The sequence below is a fragment of the Alosa pseudoharengus genome, unplaced genomic scaffold, assembly GCF_046254945.1.
Source record: "Alosa pseudoharengus isolate Yale_2024_CS ecotype anadromous, Long Island Sound unplaced genomic scaffold, YU_APseudo_1.1 YU_APseudo_1.1_scf_16, whole genome shotgun sequence".
NCBI lineage: Eukaryota > Metazoa > Chordata > Actinopteri > Clupeiformes > Clupeidae > Alosa > Alosa pseudoharengus.
This window is the reverse complement of record NW_027468630.1, coordinates 37,765,602-37,784,747: the sequence shown is the minus strand read 5'-3', so window position 1 is coordinate 37,784,747 and position 19,146 is coordinate 37,765,602. Positions and strand designations below refer to the sequence as shown.

Sequence of the window (19,146 nt, the reverse complement as noted above, 5' to 3'; positions counted from 1 at the left end):
GGAGAGAATACTGAATGTCTGATATTTATGACAACAAACTTTATGCAGATTGGCCTATAGCCTAGGCCTACTATTTCTATTACAACTCTACCTCGTTAATTCAGCTGTCTGGTTGAAGCCTGGAACTATTGTAAACAAAGTAGCATAATTTAGCTAGTTGTCTTCTATGCGTCCTTGCTTTCACGATAGTGAATGTTTTATTTGGATTGTGTTGGCCGAGTCGCGCGTGTCCATTGAGCGAGGGAAGGAGAGCGAGAGAGAGCGGGGCAAGGAGAGGGGGTTTACTTCTATACTGTTTGGTAAAGTTGAACACATAGTCTACAATGAAAGCAACATTTATTTATTTATGTTTGGACAACATAGCCTAGGCTACCGGTAAGTAAAGTGGGAGATGTGTGTTGCTTATGCTGCCGCGTAAGCTGCAAAGCACTGTGTGAAACACTAGAATGGGTGTGTCACGGTTCTGCTTTTTCACACCGTGACACGGGATCGTGGATATGAATGTCGCAATTTCGGTTTCGAATCGCATATCGTTACAGCCCAATCTACCATTGTTATTAACATTACATTATTAACAGATGCTTCTTTCATTTATTTACCCTGAATAAATAATTTATTTAGAGAGGATAATATGATAAGTAACTACTACTTTCTGACAGATTCTGGGGCAGAGGTGTGACTGATGAATCACCAATGACCAATGCATCAGATTCTGACCCTAGTCATAGTTATATACACGAAAAACCTGGCAATGAGCAATGATCAGGTAAAAATCCCAACAAAAATATCCACTTATTTTACAATCCACTTATTTTGGAATGTTTCTTTTGGCAAAGGGCAACCACCCTGTGAAGCAATGTGTTGATTGGATAAAACAGTTCAATATTTGTCTTTGTTTCCTATCTACAGGGCCAGAACTTGCACACATACAGAATAGAGAGCTAGATATGGAGCTAAATTTGTCTCAATAATATTTGTATATGCGCAGTGGGGGAATCCACAACTATTTATTGATTTGCATGTGTGTTTTGATATCTACAAATAGAAAAATCATATTTGTAACTCGTATATTGAATTTTACAAATATAGATGTGCATTTGTAAATAAAATGGCATTTGTAAAACCGAAAATTTCATTTATGAAATGTGGTTCTGCATTTGTGGATCACCAGCACACGCATTCTTTGCTTTCCAAAGTTATGTGTTTTTGAGAAGTTCTTCGCATGAAACTCGCACAAATCCACATGTAAATAGGCCTAATTTAATTCCCCAGCACACAGAAATCGCAATCCTGTAGATGGGGACATCCACAAAATTAGATTTCACAAAGGCAATTTTCAGTTTTACCCTCTCTGGCATAAAAAAAATCGTATGGCTGTCACTGTGAAAGTTTGAGTTTGAGTTTAGCTAGCACCAGCAAAATATAGGCATAATTCAGTGATGGGTCATGGCCTAATTAACAATAAAGTTTATGATAAACCCATGCCAGGTTTATTTGCAGTTATATCTTAACACATAACATTAACATTACCCCTTTCTGGCATGTACAGTAAAGCTAACATTATCAAATCCCACTTACAGATAGTTATTGCAAACTAGGCTACTATTATGTATGTCTCTCTCAATGAGTTTTTATGTTGACTAATAACCAAAGCGGGAACCACCGTTGTCTTTTCTGCTTATGGATGTTAGGAAAATGTATTTGTATACAAGTAGGCCAATGTCTCGTCATCTTTGTGATTACAAAAAAGCCTGCTAATTTGCTACCTTCACTGATGTAACGTTAGTCTGAGACTCGTAATGTTAACGTTAGCACAGGATAGGTTGAAGGTTAGTGAACGAGTGCAACAGGTTCATTATCATCAACTGATCAAGTTTAGATAAATGATATAACATGATGTGCATGTAAAACAAAACGTAAATCCATGTCAGGTTTAACAGTCCCTGTTCTTGGTGACATGCTTATCAAATGAGTCACGATTTCATGCGCTATGCTTCTGGCCTACGTTAGTTCATATCCTCATCATTTTTTAGCTGTAGCCTAAGGCTTACTGTCCAGCTAAATCCCAAATAAGTGCAAGATATGCCAGTCTATTTCAATGAAATCAGTACTCATATAGTATCTTGTTTCCCAGCTTCTAATACATAAATATGTGAACCATATTTATAACTTTTTGTTAGTGAAAGACTTTGAGACTGTAAGTGAGTAGGCCTATGGCCGTCTATGGGAAACATGAATATATAATTCTTAATGGATCATATATCATTTGAAAGAGCCATTTCTAATCTTTAAACTGAAAGAAACTTACAATTGACACTTTTCATTAGATTTTTAGTTATTCTTGGTTATTTGAAATGTTTCTCAAATTGCCCTTTTCTCTTAGAATTCCCAGGAATCTGGGGCATTGTTATAGAATTCCACTGGGGTATAGAGGGTTAACCGTTCAGTCATTCCAACTATATTAAACCTCATCTACCTAGTTCAGTCATTCCAACTCTATTAAACCTCATCTACCTAGTTGTCATTCCAACTATATTAAACCTCATCTACCTAGCAAATAATTTAACCATTTGAATCCTATGGCAGGTGTTCGGGCCACCTGCATCAACTGCCAGTCTCAGGCTTTAAGCATACAAACTGGCCCTATTAAGACTACACATCCTGTTCAACTGCTTCCTCTGCCAAAAACTGTTTCAAAATAAAAGTCCTCACTACAATATTTCACTGTTAAACAATTTAACCCTTTAAACTCCTGAACTTTTTAACGGTTCAGCCATTGTAACTGTTACTTGTCATCAACTATGACTCCTACCCACTGTAGCTAGTTAGCTAAGTTAGCTAAGTAACTTGGTTAGCATAGTTAGCATGCTAGCATGTTAGCATGCTAGTTAGCATGCTAGTTAGCATTTTTAGCAAAACTGCTAAAAACGATTAGCTAAGTTAGCTAAGTAAAATGGTTAGCATAGTTAGAATGCTAACATGTTAGCATGCTAATTAGCATAGTTAGCAAAACTGCTAAAAATGATTAGCTAGGTTAGCTAAGTCACATGGTTAACATAGTTAGCATTGCTAACATGCTAGTTAGCATAACTACTAAAAATGAAAACATTAGCTAAGTTAACTAAGTTAAGTATTATCCACCTATTTAACCGTTCAATCATTCCAACTATATTAAACCTTATCTACCAAGCAAATCATTTAACCATATAAACTATCCACCTATTTAACTGTTCAGTCACTCCAACTATATTAAACCTCATCTACCTAGCAACCAATATAGTTTGTTTTTACTCTGTATGATATTTTACATCATATTTTTTGCATTTTCACGCACTGTATTTCCTTCAGGAAATGCTTTTCTAGTTATTTTTCTTCTTCTAACGCAGTTAATGCAGCTTCAACCGTTTAACGTAGAAACTTCATTCAAACTGCGTTGCGTAGGTCTTACTTATGACATGTGGGCTTTGTATTTTTCATCTTTGTAACTTTTATACTTTTTAAACTATTAATTAAAAACTGCTCAAAATTTCCCCATAGACTTAACATGGGCTGATGACATCACAATGGACTAATTAACTTGATTTGCACCTGGTATCATCTTCCAGCTGCTAATCTAGGCCCCATCAAAGAATCAGTTCAACTGATTGCACCTGTATCAACTGCTTTCTACTGAACTAGACCAACTCTCTCTGTCTCTCCATTCTACAAGGATATAAGACACATTTCCTCCAACTTTCTATCCATTCATCCTCTTCAAACCATTCACTCATCCACCCATTAAACTATCCATCAACATCCATTAAACAATCTGCCTATCAACATCCATTCAACTTTCTGTCTATCAACATCCATTACACTATCTACATTTAACTTTTAAACTATATACTCTGTCTCAGGCTTTAAGCATACAATATGGCTCTATTAAGACTGCCGTTAAGCAATTAGAATCCTATGGCAGGTGTTCGGGCCAGCTGCATCAACTGCCAGTCTCAGGCTTTAAGCATAGAAACTGGCCCTATTAAGACTACACATCCTGTCCAACTGCTTCCTCTGACAAAAACTGTTTCAAAATAAAAGTCCTCACTACAATATTTCACTGTTAAACAATTTAACCCTTTAAACTACTGAACTTTTTAACTGTTCAGCCATTGTAACTGTTACTTGTCATCAACTATGACTCCTACCCACTGTAGCTAGTTAGCTAAGTTAGCTAAGTAACTTGGTTAGCATAGTTAGCATGCTAGCATGTTAGCATGCTAGTTAGCATTTTTTATAAAACTGCTAAAAATGATTAGCTAAGTTAGCTAAGTCACATGGTTAGCATAGTTAGCATGCTAGCATGTTAGCATGCTAGTTAGCATTTTTTGCAAAACTGCTAAAAATGATTAGCTAAGTTAGCTAAGTCACATGGTTAGCATAGTTAGCATGCTAGCATGTTAGCATGCTAGTTAGCATTTTTTATAAAACTGCTAAAAATGATTAGCTAAGTTAGCTAAGTCACATGGTTAGCATGCTAGCATGTTAGCATGCTAGTTAGCATTTTTTGCAAAACTGCTAAAAATGATTAGCTAAGTTAGCTAAGTCACATGGTTAGCATAGTTAGCATGCTAGCATGCTAGTTAGCATTTTTGCAAAACTGCTAAAAATGATTAGCTAAGTTAGCTAAGTCACATGGTTAGCATAGTTAGCATGCTAGCATGTTAGCATGCTAGTTAGCATTACTATTAAAAATTATTAGCGAAGTTAACTAAGTCACATGGTTAACATAATTAGCATGTTAGCATGCTAATTAGCATAGTTATCATAACTAATACAAATGATTAGCTAGGTTAGCTAAGTCATATGGTTAGCATAGTTAACATTTTAATATTGTTAGCATGCTAGTTAGCGTAGTTACTTGGTTAGCATTATTATCTTTAACATAGTTAGCATAACTACTAGCAAACATTGGAGCCATTCCAATTGTTAGTTATCGTCAACTATCTGCCTAAATAATTTAACCATTTCAATTATCAACCTATTTAACTGTTCAGTCATTCCAACTATAGTAAACCTTATCTACCAAGCAAATAATTTAACCATATGAACTTATCATATTTTTGCATTTTCATGCACTGTATTTCCTTCAGGAAATGCTTTTCTAGTTATTATTCTTCTTCTAACGCTTTTTCTGCGTTTAATGCGGCTTCAACCGTTTAATGTAGAAACTTCATTCAAACTGTGTTACATATGTCTTACTTAGGACAGGTGTGGAATGTATTTTTCATATTTGTAACTTTTATACTTTTTGAACTATTAATTAAAAACTATTAAAATTTTCCCCATAGACTTAACATTGCCGATTATGGCATCACAATAGAGCACTTAGAATCCTATGCCAAGTGTTCCGGCCAGAGCCATATGGTTCCGGCCACCTCCAGCAACTGTCTGTCTCAGGCTTTAAGCACACAATCTGGCTCTCTTACAGATCCTGTTCAACTGTTTCCTCTGCCCACAACTGTTTCAAAATAAAAGTCTCCACTACAATAATTCCCTATTAAATAATTTAACCATTTAAACTATCCAACTATTTAACTGTTCAACTATTCCAACTGTCAGTTATCATCAACTATGCCTCTAGCCTACTATATTAAACCACCACCTACCTAGCAACCAATTTAGCAACCATTGAAATTAAGCATCTATGTCAGTTTCCATAGCAACCAAGATGATTATACTAGCAAACCACTGTAGTAACTCCTCTATTTCTGATAGTAGCCACCATGGACACCCTAGCAACAACCTAGCAACGACTTCAAGTACCCTAGCCTAGCAACCACATTCACAGTTAAAACCTAGCAACCAGCATAGCAACCACCATAACTACTCTAGCAACAGTCAGTTGTCATCAACTTTGACTCCCGTCAACTGTTTCCTCTCCCCACAACTGTTTCAAAATAAAAGTATTCACTGCTAATCCCCTATTAAATTATTTAACCATTTAAACTATCCAATGTTTTAACTGTTCAACTATTCCAACTGTCAGTTGTCATCAACTATGACTCCCGTCAACTGTTTCCTATGCCCAAAGCTGTTTCAAAATAAAAGTCCTCACTACAATAATTCCCTATGAAATATTTGAACCAATCCAACTGTCAGTTGTCATCAGCTATGACTCCCGCCAATTGTGTCCTCTGCCCACAACTGTTTGGCAACCTGGGCTTTTCCGTCAACTAGTGTGATCAACTTCCAATCTACATTCAACTTTTAAACTATCAACTTTTATTAAGCTGTGCAACCATCATGTCTGTCCTAGCGTCATTTTCATGCACTCGTAATTCCCTGGAATTACATCCTCTAGTTTGTTTTGTGTTTGTGATGGACTGTGCCTAGGTTGATGGTACTTGGCTAAGGTTCTTTATGGTTTATGGTTCAGTCCGCATCAACGGGACGGACCGACCTAGCCAACTTAGACCATGCCTAGGTTGGTTAAGGGTATTTGGATGCTTGTTGTGGTAATATGGGGCAGCATGGGGCGTAAGCTAACTGCTAACTGCTGGCTAATTTGTTTTGTGTTTGGGATGGGGCCTAAGCTAACGGGCTAAGCTAACTGGCTAATTTGTTTTGTGTTTGTGATTGGCTGTGCCTATGGTGATGGTTGGTTGGCCAAGGTTTTTATGGTTATGGTTCAGTCCACATCAACGGGACGGACCAACCTAGCCAACCTTGACCATGCCTGGGCTGGTTAAGAGTATTTTGGGTATTGGATATTTCAATGTGGTAATATGGTGGCAGCATGGAGGGGAGTGTCTCCAGGACGCTGGTTTCACTGTTAAGCCTTCATGAGGTGTCGTGGGCCTAACTTAACGAAACAACGGTGAATGAGGGTGCCCACTTGATAACCCCAATGACATGCCGCATACTATATAGGCTACTGCTGTTGGACAGGCCATTTGTATTGTGCTTGGGACCATTTGTTGGCGGATTTGTGGGTAGTGTGCTTTTTAAAGTTAAACTTGAGCAGGGGCTTCTGAATGTGTTTTTACCAATTTACCACTAATCCTGTGTATTAATGTAAAATGTCCAGTTCATGGTTATGTCCCTACACATACACCCCCTACTTCCACAATGAAATGGACTAGGCCTAGTCTGTAAGGTGCGTTGCGCGAAAGATAAACACAAAGGACGTCTGGGAAAGTGTTGCCAATTTAGCGACTTTGTCGCTAGATTAAGTGACTTTTGGCCATCCCTAGCAAGAAAAAATGTCATCTAGCGACTAGCGACAAATTTGCTTACTTCTTGCAACGATGGCAAACTCTGTTTCGTTGTTGAAACGTCAGAAAATCTCCCCTCTCATGCCAGTTTCGTTATTGAATTAGGCCTACATCGCGAATTCGCCCAAAGCGTTGCCCCACGATAATAAAAGTTACGACTGGCTTATGTGGTATTAGCCCGTGTCATTACACGGAAGTAGATGTTCTATAAATCTAACAGCTCAGAAAACTTCACTGGAAGGTGCAGCAACAACGAGACGAGAGCAATGACATGATGACAGGGAAACAGGGACACGCTTGCCAGCATCGTTCAACAAGCACATTGAACAAAGGAAAGTAGGCTACAACTTCATTCACAAAGTAGATAGTTTAAAATCGAGCATACAAGTAAAAAAAAAAGTAGAAAAACCTATAACATTTGTTTAGGCTATGCAGCATGTTGTCAATGCAGGACAGACTGTCGGCTGGAGTAAAAAAAAACAATTATCTCGGTCTGTCCGAGTGACATTTAAGCCTATAGCCTATATCCAAAATATAGCCATTGCCGGTTAAATTGTGTAGGCTACCCTATGGTGAAGTTATAATCAGATGTCATGCAGTGCAAAGCAGATGCAGCAGTTGGGAATAGGTTAGAAATGACTGCATTTCAGCCACCTGATGCTCGTTCTGGTGTAGGCAGAAAAAAACCCCGGATAAGATAGTATACATAAATGTAAAGTGTACCAATTAATACTGTATATAAGTATTAAAACAATTATATTTCAAGAAGTTGCCTATAATATAGGAGAAAAGCAAACAGGCGTAAAGGGGAATTAAAGGGCCATCACCGGGGTTTTTTAGATGGTGGTGGTGGGGGGCGGGGGTCGGGCTCTCTGTTGGGCTATCGTGACTATTAGTTTGTGTAGTGCTACACTTTGTGTGTTCTCTGCTTTCCATCTTCATTTTGGAGTAAAGCAGGGTTTAAAGGGGAAGGTTTTTTTCTCCTCTCCAACCTTTACTTTCCCGTAGATTAGCTTTACCTGCCTATCCACCATTCAGTCGGTAGGCTACATTTTTTTTCAATCTCTTTTAAAGATCGGATGGGGGGGCCCCATACATACCTTCACCTTGGGCCCCCAATTTGCTAAATCCGCCACTGGGATGTCCCCAACTACTTGATTGCGATTTCTGTGTGCTGGTGAATTAAATTAGGCCTATTTACGTGTGAATTTGTGCAACTTTCATGCGAAGAACGTCTCAAAAACACGTAACTTTGGAAAGCGAAGAATGCGTGTGCTGGTGATCCACAAATGTAGAATCACGTTTCACAAATGAAATATTCGGTTATACAAATGCAATTTTATTTACAAATGCACATCTATATTTGTAAAAATCAATATACGAGTTACAAATATGATTTTTTTATTTGTAGATATCAAAACACACATGCAAATCAAGAAATATTTGTGGATCCCCCTCTGCGCATATACAAATATTATTGAGACAAATTTAGCTCCATAGCTAGAAAACTGGGAGGAACAATTACCTGAATTTGACAAAGAGTGTTTGATTACATTTATAGATTGTACATTTAAATATAGAGTTAAACTGAATCTGGAATTAAAACTGCAGTCAAATGTGTGAATAAACCATGGATTTTACAGTGGTATTGTATCTGAATCATTAAGAAATTTCCTTTACCGCAGTTCCCAAATTAATCAGTACTCTTTAAATTTTGAGCACCACACTGCTTATTTTGGCCCTTGCTGTCAGGATTCAACTAATATGTGACCCTGCAAGGCAAAACCAGTTGTTTTGGTCAAATTGACAAAATTAAGTTAATGTGCTCACATGAACGGCCATTGACTAAGCTTTCCAACGATATGTATATCGAGGGTATCGCTAAGATAACCACATCCAAAATTGGCATGGTTCTCCTGTCACGATACGCCAGAAGAGGAGAAAATCACCTTTTTAAGTAAATTGTCACGTGCGATAGTGTGAGAACACAGCTATTACTAGCCTTATGGTAGCGTGACTTTGAAGCGGATGACTGACTATGTCCAGTTTTATCAACCGAGTGAGTGTCTTTTTCTGCCCCCTAGTTAATACCTGGGACGGTCATAAGGTGTCACTATAGAATATAATTAATGTATTTCGGGGGAAGTAAGGGGAGAAGAAGTTCTATGTACACAGATTGTGTAGGCTATAGGCCCACTTTTAAAATGTGCTACTGCTACGTCAATGGAAAACTTCTCCTGGTCCGTAAAATGTTCGTGCTTTTGACCGTTCGTGCCCTGAAAGGCAAGTCTTTCACATTCATATTCGGTTACATCTGCCAAGAACGATAGAGAGCTTACACATTGAGTAACGAGTAGCCTAATGAGTAGGCTACATTTTAGCTCTACCGTAAAACCTTATAGCGGCGTGGACAAATGGAATGACTGCTAATGTGTTTTATCTTCACCTAAATAAAGTCAGGGTTTAACCCATTCGCGCTGGATGCTGCATGACGCAACATTGACCCTCCCGCTGGATGCTGCGTAGCGCAACATTGACCCTCCCGCTGGATGCTGCGTAGCGCAGCATGCTTTTTATTTCATGTTTCTAGGTGCTACAGAGGCTTAGATATTACATTTTGGTAGGCGTTTTTAGTAGGCATTTTAGGAGTAAATGGGTTAACAGTCAAAACGTATGTTTATCCGTGAAATTTGTTCACAATATGAAAGTGTAGACTGTACAGTGTATACTGTCGACATTTTAACCCGTACGTTCGTTTATCGTGGATTTTCTCAAAATAGCACTGTGCGCAAGACGACTGGTTTCGCCTTGCAGGGTCACATATTCACTTGAAAATCTCACCATATGATACAGGGCTGTATGTGTGTGTGTGTCAATATGACTGGATATGTGTGCTTTCAGTTCACATTACCTCTGTTTCTCTGCAGCAATATCATTGGGCTTGTGAGTTGTGGAACTCCATGGAAGCGCTCCTGTCATCCAGTGGATTAGACAGTAACCAAGTGACTGCAAATCACTTCGCCTTGATGGCGCTATCATGCACACAAGAAACATATACACATACACTTTACGCAAAGACTTAAAATGGATATTATTTAAAGTCTCAGTTTTCACTTGGATACACTGCACTACTAACTAAGTAGATGGACAACTCACCTGCACCAAGGTGGACATCAAGGCTGATGAAATCATGGTGGCCGAGGTGCGGTGCTCTGCTACCTTCCCGATATTCAACATGTTTCCCACCCGGACAAAACCGGAATGCTCGACCAAAGCCAGACAAAGTCACCTGCACAGTAATATTCATACTCAGAAGTCTATATCCATTCTCTTCAAGTCAGTCATGTAAAAATGTACATACTATTTAACTGCATGAATTATGAAGACTAAGAACCTTTGAGCAAAGGTTCCAAAACAGGAAATAAAAAAGAAGACAGGACAGAGACAAGAAAAAATACAGCAGATCAGAAGAGAAAACTAGAAAATGTAATTCCTAGGAATTACCAGTGCATGAAAATGCAAAACATATGATGTAAAATATACAGCGTTAAAACAGATAATGTAGAGATAGTTACAATGGTTTTGCTTAGGTAGACATGGTTGTTGCAATGCTAAATAAAGCTGTTTATATGATGGTTGCTTGGGTAATCATGTTGGTTGCTATGGAAACTGACATAGATGCTTTATTTCAATGGTTGCTATGTTGGTTGCTAGGTACTGTAGGTGGTGGTTTAATATAGTTGGCTGGAGGCATAGTTGATGATAGCTGACAGTTGGAATGGGTGAACAGTTAAATAGTTGAGTAGTTTAAATTGTTAAATTATTTAACCCTTAAAGGTGTAGCGTCACACCGGTGTGACGGGAATGTTGAGAAATTAACGTTCTAAAGAATATCTGGGTTCATTGAATTCAACATAGAATTTTAGAACCTTCAATTGTTGCGGAACTTAGAATGTTCAAAAACCTACACCTTTAAGGGTTAATAGTGAATTATTATAGTGAGGATTTTCATTTTGAAACAGTTGTGGGAAGAGGAAGCAGTTGGCAGGAGTCATATAGGTCATGACAACTGACAGTTGGAATGGCTGAACAGTTTAATAGTTGGATAGTTTAAATAGTTAAATTATTTAATAGTGAATTATAGTAGTGAGGACTTGAAACAGTTGGGAGTGGGCAGAGGAAACAGTTGAAAAGGATCTGTAGTCTTAAAGGAACATGCCACCCAAAATCAGTAGTGATATATGTTCTTACCGTAACTTTCACGAGTTGAGTCGTACCTCGCCCGCGTCGGTAGGTGCACTCAAACGCTCTCTCGCGCGGCGCGAATGTGTTAGCATGTTGCTATGCTAGCGGGCTCTGCCGTGGCCGTAGAGAGAGGCACATAGCAGTATTCAAACACCTCCACGTTTTACCTACTTACAGTTGCACAAGTAGTTGATGAAAAATGTTAGGGCACACAACATGGAACGTGACGATTTTCCAAGCGAATAAACATGAGAACTACAATGTGTGGCGCAATAGCACTTGGGAGTACTTCGACCTAGCGTGGTAATATTATTAACACCTAATTGTAGATCCTATCCACCACAGAGTTTAGAATCCATGCTGGATCGACCCTCAGCCTCTCCCTCCCCTCTGAGCGAGAGAGGCACACACACTAGAGATGCGCTGGGCTATTATTTCAACCATAACTGCATAGCAAAACTTATCATCCATCAGCCATCCATCAGCACCAAAGTTTGTTGACCAATTTTCAAAACTGCACCTGCCCACCATCCGCTGGTTGTTTTAATGTAGGCTATATGGGTGATGCAGCGCTGCTGACGTGAGGCTAGAAAGCCCTTGCCTGTTCTAGAAAGACGATCTAATGCAGCAAATATATTAAAAGGCAAAGGCCTATCCCCAGAATATCAGCAGCAAACTCAGTCTCTGTCGCGCAAAACAGTCTCCAAATAAAACGCACATCGGCCTGTTGCCTATTCTGCCAGCTTGTGACAATATATCGTCCAAAATGCTTGATTGCATTGCATTCTCCACATTTTTAGCTACATTTTCATGTACCACATCAGCATTTTTGTTCAGTGAATCTTTTGTAAATTGCTTTACAATTACCGTCGGGCCCTTGTCAGCAGACTTCGGCTTGCCTCTTGCCATATTCACTCCTTGTCTTCCGATGTCATTTCTGAGTCATCTACAGATGTTCACCTCCCTAAATAGAACCAACTTCAACCTGTGTTATATCCTAGATGAGACTGCCTGGGTTATTTTGTTTAGATATTAGCCTATATATAAAACACATAATTGTAGCCTACCATTCAGGGAATAGGCATTTAAAACAGAGACAGAGAGTGATATGACTCAGAAATGACATCGGGCGATGGCAGTGCGAGATGTTCAGAACGTAAGAGCTAAAACTTCTACAAACTCCATAACATCCACAGCGGAAAAAGGCAAGAAAAATAGTCGGAAAACTTAGATGTGTAAGGCAAGCAAGCAAGTTTGGCGGTTGTTACTAAAAATGTGAACATGCACGTTGCACTGTTGCACTGTTGTGCGGTGGACTTTCAGAATGAATGGAGTCGGAGTTTCTTTAATATCGAGGCGTCATATTTGTCCGATGGCCTGCTATAAAATTAATTGCGATGTCTGTCTGAAAAAGACGCGCTCGTGCAGTCAAAATGAATGGGAGTCTTCAGAACAGGCTTGTCAGTCAACCTGACATAACAGTGTGTAAAGTAGCCTATAATGTGAATGACTTGTTATTTTATCAAGGATTTCTTTCTTTTTGCAAAAAATAAAGAACAATAGGCATTAATTAGTAGGCCAGGAGCATGCTGAAATTATGTGGCAAATTGCGTTTTTTATTACAATGATAAAATTGTAAAAGGACGTGACCGAAGCTGAGGCAAGCCAGGCAATAGGCCTATAGGCCCGACGGTAATTGTAAAGCAATTTACAAAAAATGAAAATGTAGCTAAAAATGTGGAGAATGCAATGCAATCAAGCATTTTGGACGATATATTGTCACAAGCTGGCAGAATAGGCAACAGGCCGATGTGCGTTTTATTTGGAGACTGTTTTGCGTGACAGAGACTGAGTTTGCTGCTGATATTCTGGGGATAGGCCTAGCCAATTTTGCCTTTTAATATATTTGCTGCATTAGATCAGTCTTTCTAGAACAGGCAAGGGCTTTCTAGCCTCACGTCAGCAGCGCTGCATCACCCATATAGCCTACATTAAAACAACCAGCGGATGGTGGGCAGGTGCAGTTTGGTGCTGATGGATGGCTGATGGATGATAGTTTTGCTATGCAGTTATGGTTGAAATAATAGCCCATCAGCGCATCTCTAGTGTGTGTGCCTCTCTCGCTCAGAGGGGAGGGAGAGGCTGAGGGTCGATCCAGCATGGATTCTAAACTCTGTGGTGGATAGGATCTACAATTAGGTGTTAATAATATTACCACGCTAGGTCGAAGTACTCCCAAGTGCTATTGCGCCACACATTGTAGTTCTCATGTTTATTCGCTTGGAAAATCGTCACGTTTCATGTTGTGTGCCCTAACATTTTTCATCAACTACTCGTGCAACTGTATTTAAGTAGGTAAAACGTGGAGGTGTTTGAATACTGCTATGTGCCTCTCTCTACGGCCACGGCAGAGCCCGCTAGCATAGCAACATGCTAACACATTCGCGCCGCGCGACAGAGCGTTTGAGTGCACCTACCGACGCGGGAGAGGTACGACTCAACTCGTGAAAGTTACGGTAAGAACATATATCACTACTGATTTTGGGTGGCGTGTTCCTTTAAGAGAGACAGAGAACCTGAGACAGAGTAGATAGTTTAAAAGTTTAATGTAGATAGTGTAATGGATGTTGATAGACAGACTGTTTAATGGATGGTGATAGATAGTTTAATGGGTGGATGAGTAAATGGTTTGAAGAAGATGGATGGACAGAAAGTTGGATGGAATGTGCCTTATATCCTTGTAGAATGGAGAGACACAGAGAGTTGGCCTAGTTGAGCAGAAAGCAGTTGATGCAGGTGCAATCAGTTTAATTGGCTCTATGAGGGGGCTTAGTTGAGCAGCGGGCAGTTGATACAGGTGCAAATCAGTTTAATTAGCCCTTTATGATGTCATAGTGCCAATGCAAAGTCTATGGGAAAATAATAAGCTTGTTTTTTATTAATATCTCAAAAAGTATAAAGTTTACAAAAATGAAAGATACATTGCCTAATTGTCCTTTTCAATACCTATGTTAAAAAAAATTGAACAAAGTTTCTACGTTACACTGCCTCCCACCCTCATAGATCTTTTGCTTGATGATGCTCCAAAGGTTCTCAATAGGGTTGAGGTCAGGGGAAGATGGGGGCCATACCATGAGTTTCTCTACTTTTATGCCCATAGCAGCCAATGACCCAGAGATATTCTTTGCAGCATGAGATGGTGCATTGTCATTCATAAAGATGATTTTGCTACGGAAGGCACGGTTCTTCTTTTTGTGCCACGGAAGAAAGTGGTCAGTCAGAAACTGTACATACTGTGCCGAGTTAATTTTCACACCATCAGGGACCCTAAAGGTGCCTAGCAGCTCTATCCCCATGATTCCCGCCCAAAACAGGATTCCGCCACGTCCTTGCTGACGTCTCAGCCTTGTTGGGAAATGGTGGCCATTCACCAACCATCCATTACTCCATCCATCTGGACCATCTAGGGTTGTACGGCAATCATCCGTAAACAAAACTGTTTGACAATTAGTCTTCATGTATTCCTGAGGCCACTGCAACCGTTTCTACTTGTGAGCATTGTTTAGGAGTGGCCGAATAGTAGGTTTATGCACACTTGCGAACTTCTTGATGATCCTACACCATGAGGTTCGCGGGACTCCAGAGGCACCAGCAGCTTCAAATACATGTTTGCTGCTTTGCAGTGCCATTTTAGCAGCTGCTTTCTTAATTTTATTAATTTTTCTGGCAGAAACCTTCCTTATTATGCCTTTGTCTGCACGAGTACGATGATCACGCATAATCACGACAATGTTTTCATACCTTGTCCAAGGTAGTGCAAAATTTCATGCTTTTTAGCAGCAGAGATCTTTTTTCTTTCCTATATTGCTTGAAACCTGTGGCATGCTTAATAATGTGGAACATCCTTCTTAAGTAGTTTTCCTTTGATTGGGCTCACCTGGCAAACTAATTATCACAGGTGTAGGGATGTAACAATTACCGGTATAATGGTAAACCGCGATAAAAATGTTGACGATAATAATTACCGTTTTCATTTCAAAACATCATGATTATCACTGTTGATTACCACGGTGCGGAAACCGTGTGTTTAATCCTTCCCAGCTTCATCCAAGCCTGCTTTTGACATACAGTAGGCCTTGTACAATGGAACAAAACTGGTACCCTACTGATTCTGTTGTCTAATTGATGGTTTTAACTACGATTCGGATTAGGCTACACCTGATTTTAAAAAGCGGAACTTTTTCACCACAAAATGTGCACTGTATCATGTAGCCACTCTGCGTCTTTTTATGTTCGCGTCCACATTAAATCCATTCCACTCACGTTATCAGGAGAATACAGTAGCCTAAAGTTTTATTTTGAACGCTTACTTTGGTCTCACTCATTGCATCCAAATAACAGAAATAACAAACTAACTGATAATACCGAAAACCGTGATCATTTTGGTCACTATAACCGTGGGGTTAAATTTTCATACCGTTACATCCCTACACAGGTGTCTGAGATTGATTTCAATGATCCAAAGTGCCCTGAGACACAATACCATCCATGAGTTTAATTGAAAAAACAAAAAAATAAATGTTTATGACACTTAAATCAAATTTGCATAATAATTTGGAACACGGTGTAATCCTCATGTACAGTGTCTAGGGGGAAGGGTGCTAGCCATGAGTGGCATTTACGACAAAACTGCATTGGAAACCTTTAATGATTTTGTGTCAATATAATTAAGGTCCAGTGTGTTTTAGGAAATACCTTCGGGTGACTGCCCGAGTTGATGTAGATGTTTTCAGCATGTAAGTCGGCATGTGTGTACTCATTCACATGGACAAACTCTAGTACATCCAGCTGAAACAAACACACAGACATAAGATTTGTAACTGAGACACAAAAAATAAATAATCCATCTCATGGTTATGGTTATGGTTATGGGATTTGGCAGACGCTTTTGTCCAAAGCAACATACAGTACAAATACAAAACAATATAATACTTAAATTTAACAGGGAACAATTTAAAAAGTTGGTCAGATATTAAGGAAAATAGCAATAATAAACAAAAATGTCAATTAAATCAATAGCCCAATGAAATAAACAATGAAAATGAAGGAAAATAGCAATAATAAACAATAATGTCCATTCAATCAATAATATAATAACAATAACAATAGCATGGTAAGACTACATTAAAGAGAATATCAATAATAAACAACAATGTCAAAAGAATCAACAGCCTAATGAAAATAAACACTATAATATACAAACCATAACGCATTAGAAGCGCTTAATAATAGGGATGGGCATAATTAATCGACGATCGATAGTTGATCATTAACTCATTGAGTGCCAAAAACGTAATATTAAGTTTTTAGCTTTTTTTTTAATTACGAAACTAGACACTCTAACACACCTTATATGTGATTTTGGGAACTCTGTGATGAACGGAAATTAAATATATGACGATCGAAAACTCATGAAAACGCACAATCTGGACATTTTATCTGGACATTTTATCATAACTCGGTTGCCGCTTTGGGTCGAATCAGTGACGCATGCACGTCAGGTCAAAACCAGGCCATTTTCGTGGGTCTATCACTAGGCTCGCCAGGTCTCGCTGATCACTTCCTGGAAAGTTTACACAAGTAAGTAACAGGCAACACTTCATATTTCATGGAAGACGTTATATCTCCATTTCTAAAAAAGCGATTTTGATGAAAACTAGCCACTGTTTAGCTTGGGATTTCTCAGGAACAGAGGCGTGTAGAAATACACGGTTTGCACCCACCGAGAGCTGAAAGTATCACCTTTTAATCGAGCTATTTTATGTGTTCATAGCTATAACACAAAATATGCTGTGGCTGTACAAAAATCATCAACAATGGTCTAGATTGCTGGCACTCTAGGACAAAGCTCCCGAAAACAGCTTGGCATTCAATGAGTTAAGAATTTCGTCGATCATGTTAATTTGTTGTCGATTAAACTAATGCAGGTTGCGTTACATAGTGTGTCTTGAAGCAATTACATTAATCACTGTGTGGCAGCAATTAAACATTATACCACCCGGGGACAATATTTGACGCTATCCTATGAATTTAAGTAAATCATGCAATTCAAACTCAATTTAGGCTACTTGTTACGCAATAAGGTTTCCATTACAGCACAGCGCACGTTTTGAATGAATGAATGAAAGCGGCTGCCTTGTCTCGCAATAAACAGAGGATGAAAATCTCGACTCTTTCAACTACATGAAATGTAATAGTGAGCCATCAAATACCTCCCAGATTTCAGTGCTCATCAGTCCCAACATTGAGCAATATAATCAAACTGTCCAAAAGTAAATTAAATGAAACCAAACGGAAAATCTTCTGCTTTTGATAGCGGTATGCGCTCCAAATTAAATGCACGTCTCACAATAAAACACACATAATAATAAAGGCCTGCTCAATATAGCCTACGTCTGCCCCAAATAAAGCCCTGTGCTTTGCACAGCCTAAGTAAATAAAAGACCCCGGCCATAATTTGAGGATTTACGGCAGTTATTTTTTTTATGAGGCTTTGTTAAATAGCCTAATTAATTGTTATACGCTAATCTCTCACCCTCTTTCTCGACTCCGTGCCTTGGATAGTTTTGAGTTACATTTTGATAAAACCTGTCAGATCTAAGCATTATAATTTTTTTGGTTAAGTTATTGTTTAACATGATTCTTTTTTATCATTTATTATTTTGGAACTTTTGGGTCTCTGATCAATGTTCCCTCTAATTTTTTTCAGCACTGAGCAAATATTTTGTTTTCTGAGCGATTCGCAGCCACACAACCTGCCGAAAATGACCACGAGCCTGCGTTAGCCATAGGGAATTCAAAGAGATGACCGCAAATGCATCAATATGTCTAAAAAGGTTGATATTTATTCAATATCCTTTATAATGGTTGGAATGTGGAACATTTTAATGATGGTGTTTTACCAGTCTGTGAAGGCTGGCTCCACAGCCACACATGAGAACGGCACAACGAGCGGCAAGTTCAAACACACACCCACAGTCTAACACTCACGCATACATGCCAACATTCCATTACACTGATTGTCACTTTTGTTATTTTCTGTCCATTCACACTTATAATATCTACCATTCATAACATTACTTATAGCATCTTTGTTTAGTTTGTTTCATTTCCGTAGCAATACATTTATTACAAATATTAAGCTACATAAACCACAACACGTTTATCTTCGTTCAGCACTTGATACTTTATTTAACATTTCACATTGTACAGTTACGTTTTACGGTCGCAGGTCTGAGTGCACGCAGTCTTGTTTCAGTATTTCGTTACTTACATTTTCCTTTGTTTCACAAGTTACCGTGGCGGCTTGAAGGAGATGAGTGGCGAGTGTCTGGGCGCATCACTTCCTGGTTCCGGTAAAGGACCCGAGGTTGGAAGGAAGCCAACTTAAGAGTCCCTCGGCCGCAACCACCAGCCTTGTGACGTCATGGGGAGAGGAGGAACTTTATTTTAGTTATTATATTCACGCCTTGTTGATATTATTTATATTTATTTATAGTTATAGAATATTAGTTACTCACTTTAGTGGTTTATGTTAAACTGGCCTTGTCTTTGTGGTTGTCCTCCTGTCAATTGTACATTGTTGTGG

At 38.9% G+C, this 19,146-nt stretch overlaps 1 protein-coding gene across 4 annotated transcripts in view; it reads right to left on the bottom strand.

The window, feature by feature from the left end:
• The window catches only part of vrk3 (VRK serine/threonine kinase 3), a 118,474-nt gene that overhangs the window by 17,144 nt on the left and 82,184 nt on the right, over positions 1 to 19,146 (bottom strand). For all 4 annotated transcript variants that reach the window (XM_076287940.1, XM_076287941.1, XM_076287942.1 and 1 more), the window contains exons 11-13: positions 16,254 to 16,346; positions 10,410 to 10,542; positions 10,165 to 10,285 (exon numbers count right to left, since the gene is read on the bottom strand). In XM_076287940.1, the coding sequence (XP_076144055.1) occupies positions 10,165 to 10,285; positions 10,410 to 10,542; positions 16,254 to 16,346 (347 nt within the window). The remainder of the gene's footprint in view (positions 1 to 10,164; positions 10,286 to 10,409; positions 10,543 to 16,253; positions 16,347 to 19,146) is intronic.